Here is a 12533-nt window from a genome sequence, read left to right as displayed (position 1 = left end):
TGGAAATCAAGGTCCCAGAGTCTGGAGGAAAAGAAGAGAGGCACTTCATCCACGTTGCTTGAAGTCCAGTGTAAAGTTTCCACAGTCAGTGATGGTTTGGGGTGCCATGTCATCTGCTGGTGTTGGTCCATTGTGTTTTCTGAGGTCCAGGGTCAACGCAGCCACATACCAGGAAGTTTTAGAGCACTTCATGCTTCCTGCAGCTGACCAACTTTTTGGAGATGCAGATTTCATTTTCCAACAGGACTTGGCACCTGCACACAGTGCCAAAGCTACCAGTACCTGGTTGAAGGACCATGGTATCCCTGTTCTTAATTGGCCAGCAAACTCTCCTGACCTTAACCCCATAGAAAATCTATGGGGTATTGTGAAGAAGAAGATGCAATACACCAGACCCAACAATTCAGAAGAGCTAAAAGCCACTATTAGAGCAACCTGGGCTATCATAACACCTGAGCAGTGCCACAGACTGATCGACTCCATGCCACGCCGCATTGCTGCAGTAATACAGGCCAAAGGAGGCCCAACTAAATACTGAGTGCTGTACATGCTCATACTTTTCATGTTCATACTTTTCAGTTGGCCAACATTTCTATAAATCCTTTGTTTTTATTGGTCTTCAGTAATATTCTAATTTTCTGATATGATGAATTTGAGATTTTCATTTATTGTCATTTGTAATCATCAAAATTAAACAAAATAAACATCTGAAATATATGAGTTTGTATGTAATGTATGAATATAATATACAAGTTTCACTTTTTAAATGGAATTACTGAAATCAATCTACTTTTTCATGATATTCTAATTTTATGACCAGCACCTGTATAGCTTGACATTTAGGTTTTAACACAAAGATATCTGCCATTCAGCTCATATTAGACGTATACAGATTTATTTTTTCATTTTGTGTACACGAATGTCAACAAAAAGAAATTTCATTTAAAACAGCTCTAGACAATTTCATTTGTTTTAAAAACATTAATAAATATTAGCATCTATTTCTAAAATAAAAGCCAGAAACTAGCAACCTTTGTTAACAAAGGTGACAGAGCCCATCTTGCACCTCCAAGGATCAATAATTAACATCTTGTTTGTTTTATCAGCACCAAATCCATAGTGTTAAAAAAACAACCAGCAGTTTTTCATGACTGTCTTTTTCTGATTATTTATTCATAGGAAGTAAGACACATAAAAACTAAGACTTGATGAAATGTGAAAAAAAATCTACACATAAAAATCCCACTACACTAAAACACTAAAATATCCGTTTTAATCAGCATGTGACCTATCTGGATTCAGTCAGTCGTTGTGTCTGAATATGTCTATTTTTAGTATTTTAAAAGTAATATGAAATAAGTCAAAGCACTTATCACAGCAGGTACTTTATCCTAAAAGCTCTTTCCGGAGCCATCTTGACCACCATTTGACCATCGAGGCATTATTTTAATGAAGAAAGCTGCTGTTCGCAGCTGCTACGCCACATGGGCTAGCCTGATGCTCCTAATCTGGACTACAGGAAATGGATAAACATTCCTGGTCAGATTAAAACTGTCCGTATCTCATACTTAACTACCAGACCTTTTCTACATAATCACATTCATGCTCACATTTTCGCATAGAGGGAAAATATTCAACCCTCAGTTTTATTTATTTTTTTTTCCACAAAAGATTAGTGTGCCATAATCAGTCACATCCAGAGACAAATAGCTCAAAACAACAATCAAGGTGATTTTTCCAAAACAATATGAAAGCACAGATAATTATCTTCTGTCAGATAAAGATTTTTTGCTGTTGGTTTTTCATATTATCCTGATAGAAACTGAAATAGTTTTAGTAATTTACAAAACAAGAATTGGGTACACAAGTTTAAATATACTGAAGCTGATTAAGTAGATAACATTTTTTATCTTATCTATGAACATCTTACTATGATAAAAGTATTAAGAAATAAAAATGAATTCTTTAAAATAGAATAAAGTATCAAGAAAGATGTAACGGCATAGCATGAAATATATATATATATATATATATATATATATATATATATATATATATATATATATATATATATATTTCATGCTATGCCGTTACATCCGTTACATCCAGTGCTGCTCTGAACACTGGCGAACCGAGAGTTTCCAGAAAAAGGTGTCTTTCTTTGAATCGTAGCCGTTACATCGTTACATATATATATATATATATATATATATATATATATATATATATATATATATATATATATATATATATATATATATATATATATATATATATATATATATAAAACTAAGCTGGTGTGCGGACCATGAAACAACTAAATATATTAGCAGGAAATGACAAATTATAGAGAGAAGCAAAGACAAGTATTAATATAGGTAGAGCACGAAGTTTTTAATAAACATGGAGTCAGAATAGTCCACACAGACTTAAATGTGTTGATTATGTGTCTTTAGCAATTTGCAGAGAAACTATTCATTCTTTGTAGCCTTCAAATAGCTTCTAGCATAATTCTGCCAAGATTTCTGAGCTGGTTGGTCTGTTCCCCGTATACAGGTGCTGGTCATAAAATTAGAATATCATGAAAAAGTAGATTGATTTCAGTAATTCCATTTAAAAAGTGAAACTTGTATATTATATTCATACATTACATACAAACTCATATATTTCAGATGTTTATTTTGTTTAATTTTGATGATTACAAATGACAACAAATGAAAATCTCAAATTCATCATATCAGAAAATTAGAATATTACTGAAGACCAATAAAAACAAAGGATTTATAGAAATGTTGGCCAACTGAAAAGTATGAACATGAAAAGTATGAGCATGTACAGCACTCAGTATTTAGTTGGGCCTCCTTTGGCCTGTATTACTGCAGCAATGCGGCGTGGCATGGAGTCGATCAGTCTGTGGCACTGCTCAGGTGTTATGATAGCCCAGGTTGCTCTAATAGTGGCTTTTAGCTCTTCTGAATTGTTGGGTCTGGTGTATTGCATCTTCTTCTTCACAATACCCCATAGATTTTCTATGGGGTTAAGGTCAGGAGAGTTTGCTGGCCAATTAAGAACAGGGATACCATGGTCCTTCAACCAGGTACTGGTAGCTTTGGCACTGTGTGCAGGTGCCAAGTCCTGTTGGAAAATGAAATCTGCATCTCCAAAAAGTTGGTCAGCTGCAGGAAGCATGAAGTGCTCTAAAACTTCCTGGTATGTGGCTGCGTTGACCCTGGACCTCAGAAAACACAATGGACCAACACCAGCAGATGACATGGCACCCCAAACCATCACTGACTGTGGAAACTTTACACTGGACTTCAAGCAACGTGGATGAAGTGCCTCTCTTCTTTTCCTCCAGACTCTGGGACCTTGATTTCCAAAGGAAATGCAAAATTTACTTTCATCAGAGAACATGACTTTGGACCACTCACCAGCAGTCCAGTCCTGTTTCTCTTTAGCCCAGGCAAGACGCTTCTGACGCTGTCTGTGGTTCAAGAGTGGCTTGACACAAGGAATGCGACAGCAGAAACCCATGTCTTTCATACGTCTGTGTGTGGTGGTTCTTGAAGCACTCACTCCAGCTGCAGTCCACTCTTTGTGAATCTCCCCCACATTTTTGAATGGGTTTTGTTTCACAATCCTCTCCAGGGTGCGGTTATCTCTCTTGCTTGTACACTTTTTTCGACCACATCTTTTCCTTCCCTTCGCCTCTCTATTAATGTGCTTGGACACTGAGCTCTGTGAACAGCCAGCCTCTTTAGCGATGACCTTTTGTGTCTTGCCCTCCTTGTGCAAGGTGTCGATGGTCGTCTTTTGGACAACTGTCAAGTCAGCAGTCTTCCCCATGATTGTGTAGCCTATAGAACTAGACTGAAAGACCATTTAAAGGCTTTTGCAGGTGGTTTGAGTTAATTAGCTGATTAGAGTGTGGCACCAGGGGCCATCAATTTTGAACCTTTTCACAATATTCTAATTTTCTGATATGATGAATTTGAGATTTTCATTTGTTGTCATTTGTAATCATCAAAATTAAACAAAATAAACATCTGAAATATATGAGTTTGTATGTAATGTATGAATATAATATACAAGTTTCACTTTTTAAATGGAATTACTGAAATCAATCTACTTTTTCATGATATTCTAATTTTATGACCAGCACCTGTAAACCCAAGTTTTCAACAGGATTGAGTTCAGGGATATTCCACAAAATTTATGTTATCCTGCTTTAACCAAATGCAAACAAACTACCAAAAACTACTGCAATATGCATTTAGGAACATTGTTCAGAACAAGATACAGACAGTCTTAGTTCAAAAGGACCTGGTTTGAGTGTTTAACGAGCAACGAAGGAACAGCCAGGTCTTGAGAGTAAATTGAAAGACAGATGTTTACTACACTTCAAAACTATTTTCCTACATTGACAAGCCAATTTTATTTCTGAAGAACAGTTGTACTTATAATCAGTAAATATTCAAGTAAAGTTTTAAGGTCAGGTTTCCAAACATAATAGTTTACTTCTCATAAATTGTAAATAATAAAGCTTCCTCATGCGTCAGAGATCTGATCAATACTTATGTTTGTAACAGAACACATTACTCCTAAACTGTTTAGTGGTGGTTCCTAGAGTTTCTAAAAGTAGAATGGGAGCTGGAACTTTTAGATTCCAGGCTGCTCTCCAGTAAAACCAGAAGTTCCCAATCTTAGTTGTAAGATTCCCTCTCTACTTTTAAGAATAATCTCAAAATTCTCCTCTTTAAAAAAAAAAACCTTATAGTAAAGTCCAAGGTTATCTTGAGTTAGCTGAGCTGTTGAAATTGCTTTTTTCTTTTTTTTTTTAGAAATAATTTATGATTAGATGTTATTAATTGTTCAGCCCTACTTCAAACTTTTTGAAAGTTGATCAACTATATGTAAAATTCAGGAATCCAACCAGCTTAAATCAACTCTACAAACTCTAAGATTAGCGGTGATCCTTCGAGAATTATCCCAAATAGTTGTGGATGGCAACAAAAAGCGCAGGGTTGAGATACATCGTGTCAAGAAATAACCAAACATTAGTAAGGGTTGCTGCTTTAACATTGTTTTTTCAAGTTGAAAAATTTGAATATTATGTGCAATTTTGTCTTTGATATGTTTAGAAAATAAATGGAGCCCAGGCATATATTTACCCTGGAAGACTCTGTCAAGCTCTACCTGCATCTCCTCCTCTGGTCTATCTCTGCCATTCTTCTTCTGCTCTTTACGCATCCACAGCAGCCAATAACCACCCAAGACTCTAAAGCTAAGCCCCCTCATCCATTGTTTCGTCTACTCTCCAAGATGCAACCTCCCTCCGCCCCTTCACCACCCCTGACTCCATCCAGCTCCCCTCCTTCTTCGATTCCATCTCAAGTGTCTGGGAAAAAGACGTCTCCATACTTCTATATCTGCCCATTCTTATCATCATTAGCGATGCTCATCTCTACGTCTTCAGTTTGGGTCTTAGTGCCAAAAATCTTAATATTTATTCATGTTAATAAACTCTCTAAATGCCTCCTTATCTCCGTGTGAGCCTCTTCAGATTGAATAAAATAAAATACCAAAACAAAAAAAATCAGATGAGGATAAATTACATTGTCACTAAAATTATGAAGTAAATTATATTTTATTACATTTAGATAAATAAAATCACATCAAAGAAAACAAAAAAAGGGTTTAAGTATATTATTAATAGGCAACAGTTCCAATAAAAGTAATGCTAGTGATGAGTGCATTAAAACCTCTGACCCACACCAATCTGACCTGTTTCAAAGGGTAGATATGTGAGAACATCAGCATAGCATTTCCTATTCTACTGTCAGCCTGAGCTGTGATTAAAGGGGTAATCAAAAACAACTTTTATCTATCCTTTTATATCAAAAACCACTACTTAAAATATAAATGATGGGCTTTTAATAAAAAAAAATATCTTAGTGGACTAACAAAGCACACGGAGGACATCATATGACAGGATGAGACACATGCTTGAATCTGTTCCCTGCAGATGGCTGTGGCACGAGTGAAAGCAGCTCTGCAAAATGCATGGTAATCCTTAGACGATTCTACTTTCAAATACTTATTCCGTACAATCACCGTGATCTCCTCTCCCCCCTCTAGAGTAGCTATTTAAGGGCTTGTTTTAGCTTTAAGTCATCATTTGTCTGCTCTCATTCCACCAAACAGCAAAATATTGCCAATTGCGATGATTTTATCAGGCTTACGTTGCTCAGACAGAGCAGAGGAACATTCTGCTGCTCAGATACACATTCTCAATTGCACTACATCCATGCATGCATACACAAATTTCACATTTCAAGACCCAGACTCAACCTTGCCCTACCTGACCGTTGAAGCCCCAGGGAACCTGTAAAGTACTGGGATGCATGTGCTCTCCTTCTCCTTCTTGCTCAGTAAAACCAGTTCTCACAGAATGTGCCACTGTCTATAAGGCAAGCTCTGAACCAACTCCTGCTGCCCTGCTTCACACCATGTCTGATCAAGGCTGATGCCCATCTGTTGTGTCAAACAACTGGAATCTGTGACTGAGCAGCCAAAAAACTGTTTCACTTCTCTCTGATTGTGAGATTATAGATTAGATGGCTGCTGCCCAGCAATAGTCTGCCATAAAAATGAAGCACGGTTTAAAACACTGTGTCCTCTAAAGACGAGCCACGGGGATAAGCTTTCGCAGTATCAAATCATCTTGGTCCATGCCAAACAATGCTATCAGCTCATGTCTCAGTCAATCCTCTGTCCTCTGTTTTTATGCTGTGGATTGCTCTTTTTTTTCTTTCAGAACACAATCATAATAAGCAGTCTCACAATAGATTTATTCAGCTTAATATAAAAATCCTAAACAAAAAGAAAAAAATTCAAGGAAGAACTCACCAGGCTTCTTCGCCTGATTGATGAAGCGAATGAAGAGTTAACCTACAAGGGAAAAAAGCATTTATAAATGAGTCCAGGTTGTGCCAAAAATTAACATTTATAACTGTTCTCATAATCCTAATCTTTAAAAGTGCATCAAATAAAATCTTTATTTGATTTTTTCTTGCTCTGCAAACATAGGGAAGATTACCATGATTGCATGTGGTCTCTCAGGATCGGGTTACAACATTACATTAACGGCAAAGCTCTAAAAGTAGCTTACGAGAAAATATGTTCTCATTCTTGCTCTTATGGAAGAAATTGTTTTGATATAAACAGCAATGTACACTTTTCTTCACTAACTATTAAAAGAGCCAATAAGTATATATGAATTTATCTGAGGACAGCCTCCTATGGCTTTCACCTGAATTAGATCTAATATATTAAACCATTAAGGCTTATCCTGATTAGAGATAAACCGATGCAGGTGTTTTACGGCTGATACCGATTTAATATTAGCCTAACAACTGATCCCCGATATGTACTTCTGACATTCTTGTGTTGATCTTGATCCCACATTGCTTAATTTCCTCCATTTACATAATAGAAATGACACAATAGCAAATGTTAAAGACGTCTAAATTCAAACAAAAGAAAACATTTATTAATAAATCAAATGAAACAAAAACAATAAATACAGATGGAGAGAGACAGCATTACATGCACTTCACAGAATCGCAAGGCATGGCTGCTGAGTGCACTAATGAATCAGCCAATGCATATACTGTGTGTAACGGCAGATACTGATTCAAGAAAAAATATAGACAAAATATATCGTCCATCCGATGAATCAGTCTATCTCTAATACTGATTTTTAAAAAGTTCAGGATTGAATAAATGTGTTTTTGTTTAAGAATGTGATGCAACATATGTACTAGTTCAATTTAGTCTGACCCACTACATCTGACTAAAGATTCTAAAACAATGATATAAATAAAAGACAATAAGTACACATTTTGAGCAATATGTACATCTTAGCAAAAGTTCTACAAATAGAGGTAACTTTTTTATCAGTGTGAGATATCATACCAGACATAATTATTTTTATACATTCTTTTACTACAATTGTCTCTGGTTCCTGAATACCTGAATGATGGGTGAGAGAATTCACTTTTTTTTAATCAAAATCATGAGTCTACATGCACTAAGATTACTAGGCTTTTAAACTATTTGAGACTATATTAGTGCTTCTATAAGTGTTTTTATATGTTCATTTGCAAAATGTTGGTTAAAAAGAGAAAAAAAACAATGTTTATTCTTTATCATATTACAAGGTGTGTTCAATTATGAGAAAAATATTTTTTTTATTAAAATAACAGAATGGCATATTTCCACAACTACTGTTCATCCATTTTTATAACTTGTACATAAAGCTAAGTGCTGCTTTGTTCATCCACATTAAAAAGTCTCCTGTATCAATATGGGTTAAAATGCAACTCAGCAAATATTCTATAAGCAAATTCAGAAGTTTAAAATGCACTCCAGGACAAAGCTTAGTTTTGACATACGGTTTAATACAATTAAAGTCTTTAGTGATTACGACCACAACTACATTTGTTGCTGAAAGGAGATATGTAGCATATACCGTCCCAACTCTTACCTACAGAGGTGGCACCATCATGATTTGTGTAATTACTGCAGTTTATTTTTTACATTGATGGCTCATTGGGGAAAGAAGACAATGTTTAAATAAAATTTTAAACTTAGATCGAAATCAATTTTCCAAATGTACAATTGCCTTAACATGGCAACAAGTTAGTTAAAAATGGCTAAACAACAGCAGTGATCCCCACAAAGCCATGATGCTAACAGAGACAATTTGTACGTCAGAGCTGAGAGGATGTGTTTGAGATAAACTTCAGACCTAACTCCTTTATAGCCGTTGTCTTGAAAAGTGGATCAAAACTGACATGCAGTTTAAAACAAATACTACTAAATATTAATAAAGTCTATACCAGTTTCCATCAATGAAGAAAGTACTTTAAAAGCCGATCTCTCTCTCTCTCTTTATTCTTTATTTTATCAATAGAGGACCAAAATTGTACATATTAACACAAACAAACTGACAGTTAAAGATGATCTATTCAGAAAAGCAGTTTTCTTTACCGATAGCAGCAGTGGCTCAGCCTGAGCTCCCTGTTCAGTGGTGTCCATCCTCCTCCTCCTCTTCCTCAGTCAGCAGTAATGCGCTTCCAGAAGCAGAAGGAGCAGAGACCTCTGCTGTGTGTTATCCTGTCAGGTGCCGCGTTGACTGAGTCACATGTTTAGGCTACAGATCCTCTCTGCACATGATTCTTAGGTACTTATAGAAAATAAAGAAATAAACCAAATGAATCTCAACAAGCTGACGTGGTTCACTAAAGAATTGCTATGTCTACACTGTCTGAAGCAAAAAATAAATAAATAAGGGCGTTGATTTTGGATGAAAACCATTACCTTGATAGAAATCGGTGATTTTCCTCCAGTGTTTGCCTGATGCAGAGGACTTTAGGTCCATGATTACACAATCAGCTTCTATCTGACTAGTTTTTATAGATTCTGACTCACATGGGGCAATTTTAGCAAGGAAGGTTGGAGTGATACTTGACCATATGCCAGCTTTCTGCTTTTTGCATTCTTTTTTTTTTAAATAATGATGTAAAATTTTTAGTTTATTACCTAATTCCACATATAGTAAACGCATAAATCCTTAATAAATGTACTAACCTCTATGGTCTGGTTTCTGTTGTAGCTTGCATTCTGTGCAAAATAATGTATTGAATAATCAATTCAACACATTAACAAGACAAACCGTTTTTTTGGTGGATTTAAATTTCACTCTAAATACAGTATGAGAGGGCTTATCTTGGACATTTTATATATATATATATATATATATATATATATATATATATATATATATATATATATATATATATATATATATATATATATATATATATATATATTTTTTTTTTTTTTTTTTTTTTTTTTTTTTTTTTTTCAAACATAGTCTCAAGAAAACAAGTTATTTAACTTTACTATTAATAATAATGAGTGTTTTACAATCCAGTGAGACAGATTATTGTACTACAACTGAGCATAGCCCTAGCCCCTATATGGCAGGCTGTAAATGTAGGAAGCCTTTGAGTTTGCAATACTTTTTTATTCATTAATAACAAACGTTTCTGCAAATGATATATTTGCAAAAGTTCAATGTTTCAAAAGTTCACCCTTTATAATACATTCTGCTAAGTAGCAGCACACCATAGAGGTCCTAGCCTGCACTAGCTGTACAAAACAGGAGTAGTAGAGCCTGAAACATATTTTCTTTTGGCCCTGCAAGCCCTGTAAAAAATGTATGTGACAGAAATTGTTCATTAGTTATGTAATTTTGCTCAGAAATGCTAATTGATAATTTATTTATTTTTTTGTTAGTTAGATGTTGTTATAGTTTAGTCAAACATAGAGCAGGAATGTTCCTATAGATAGCTATTCAAACTTTCAAATCTTCATTGTATTTATGTAGTTACTTATTGATTTATGCTTTAGAACCTGTGAATTTCAGAGGAATAATACACTAAGGTGTTAAGTCTTCTAGATCTGTGTCCATAGAGGCATATCGAGTTGAGTGTTATCGATACAACCGTATATTTTTTTGTTTTAGGATATTGACTAAATACATCTATGATCTGCCATACTGGTTAATTACCCTGTTAAATTTGTGGCACAGGAACAGGGCACATATGCAGCGTGGTACTGCTGCCCCTCTCTGGTTGATTAGGAGATGGCAACTTGTGTCCAGTCTTGCAATATACCTTCTACTGACTGCACTTTCAATAAAATTTGAGATTGATGCAATTAAATAAATCGAATTCCCTTAATGAAACATGCATATTGCTGTAAGTATATAGGGTCCTTGTTTAATGAGGGTAATATGCAATTAGCCTCATTTGAAAAAGTGTAGATATCATTACAAAACTATGATTTATGATCCTATTGATATATGGAATGGCTCTTGAAAATCAGAATATAAAAAAGTATTACAATAAGACTGTTAATAAGACTGTGAAGTAAAAAAGATAGAACCAAGAATAAAAGTTTAATAAGAAAAAAATAGAAAAACAGAAAGGAAAATACAGAAAAACAAAACCACAAACATAATTGGGTGAAAATGTGTTGAATTAGCAAATTGTTCCAAAAAAAATTAGAAACAGTCCTGGAAGCTTTTTCAATTCAAAATGTCAGGAATATAAAACCTCGAACTAAACAGTATTCCTGACATTTTGAATTGCAAAAGCTCCCTGGATGGGAAGCAAAACGTTTTCAAACTTGGAAACCAAGTCCAGTGGACTTTTATTTTTTTTGGAATGACTATGACCTGGGTGCCTGAGAACCTTCACCAGCAATTAGCAAAATATATATCTTTATAAATCTATAGAACCCTAATAACAGGAAATGTGGAAAATTCAGTAAAAGCATGTTTACAACAAAATATACTGCCATGAAAATTCAAATAAGAAGCACAAATGTATCCAAAGCTGTACAACTGAGAATGAATTGATCAGCTAAACAAAACGAATTAATAACCAATGAGCAATGGTGAAATATAAGCCCTTATGTTAAAGAAATTGTCAGATGATGCTACGAAATAATAATGAGAAGCACAAAACATTTCTCAATGTGAAAAAAATGCAAAAAAAAAAACACTGCATAAAAAAAAAACAAGACCTACACTGCAAAAAAAAATGTAGAATTAAGTAAAAGAATTCTTAAATTGAATATATTTGCCCTTAATTTGAGTACATAAATAAGATGATTTGCCAATGGAATTTGTATTTTTACTCCTAAAACAAGATAATTAGATAATATACACTTGAAATAAGACAAAGCATTTTTTTCTCTTATTTTAAATGTAAATTGTCTTGTTCCTTTGCACGGTATCTCAATTTCCTTTCTCAATTCAAGGAAAAATGCACTTAATTTAAGCAGAAACTACTTAGATTTCCATTTTTTGCAGTGTATGAACATGATTCATATAAGTACAGCAACATTTAATTGTTTCTCCTTTTGTGTTTTTCTAATTTTCCTTCTTTAATTTTTTTTTGTCATCCATCATTTTTCCATACTGGGATCTGTGTTTACAAGCGTGCTTGTAGAGGTTATCAGCTTCTGGTATGAGACTGAAAACATTTGAGTGTTCTGCCCAGCGTGAATTCCTTTGACTGACATCAATAGTAAAGGATCGCCATCTGGTGTAGATCACCACTCCATGTGGAGCTCAATCCAGAGGAGGAACTTAAATGTTTAGTGACAGAAACAGGGGAAGGAACATATTCCTGATTAAAACTTCAGTTAATGGGAGACGAAGGAAGAAAAAAACAGATGCACCTTTGAAAGAGCCCCTTGGCCAATAAACTGAACGCGATATATGCTTAAAAGAATCATAATCACTGCATGAAAAGTGGGATTTTCGTCAATATACGGCACTGTAGATTGTCGTGGAACTTCAGGTTAGCGGCAGTTTACGGCAATTTGCAGGCCTTGCCGTAAACTCCCGTAAATTGTCAGAAATTGACGTGGAATTTCCTAGGCAGTGTTCCCCC

General features: G+C 34.8%; 1 protein-coding gene across 1 annotated transcript in view; it reads right to left on the bottom strand.

The window, feature by feature from the left end:
- Positions 1 to 12533, bottom strand: part of LOC119786422 (sodium-driven chloride bicarbonate exchanger-like) — a 56114-nt gene that overhangs the window by 33760 nt on the left and 9821 nt on the right. Inside the window, exon 7 of the mRNA XM_038289752.1 lies at positions 6362 to 6459. Coding sequence (XP_038145680.1) covers positions 6362 to 6459 — 98 coding nt within the window. The remainder of the gene's footprint in view (positions 1 to 6361; positions 6460 to 12533) is intronic.

The sequence above is a fragment of the Cyprinodon tularosa genome, unplaced genomic scaffold (assembly GCF_016077235.1).
Source record: "Cyprinodon tularosa strain WSP-4 unplaced genomic scaffold, ASM1607723v1 ctg271, whole genome shotgun sequence".
Taxonomy (NCBI): Eukaryota; Metazoa; Chordata; class Actinopteri; order Cyprinodontiformes; family Cyprinodontidae; genus Cyprinodon; species Cyprinodon tularosa.
The sequence above is the reverse complement of the archived record's forward strand: the minus strand, read 5'-3'. Positions and strand labels throughout refer to the sequence as shown.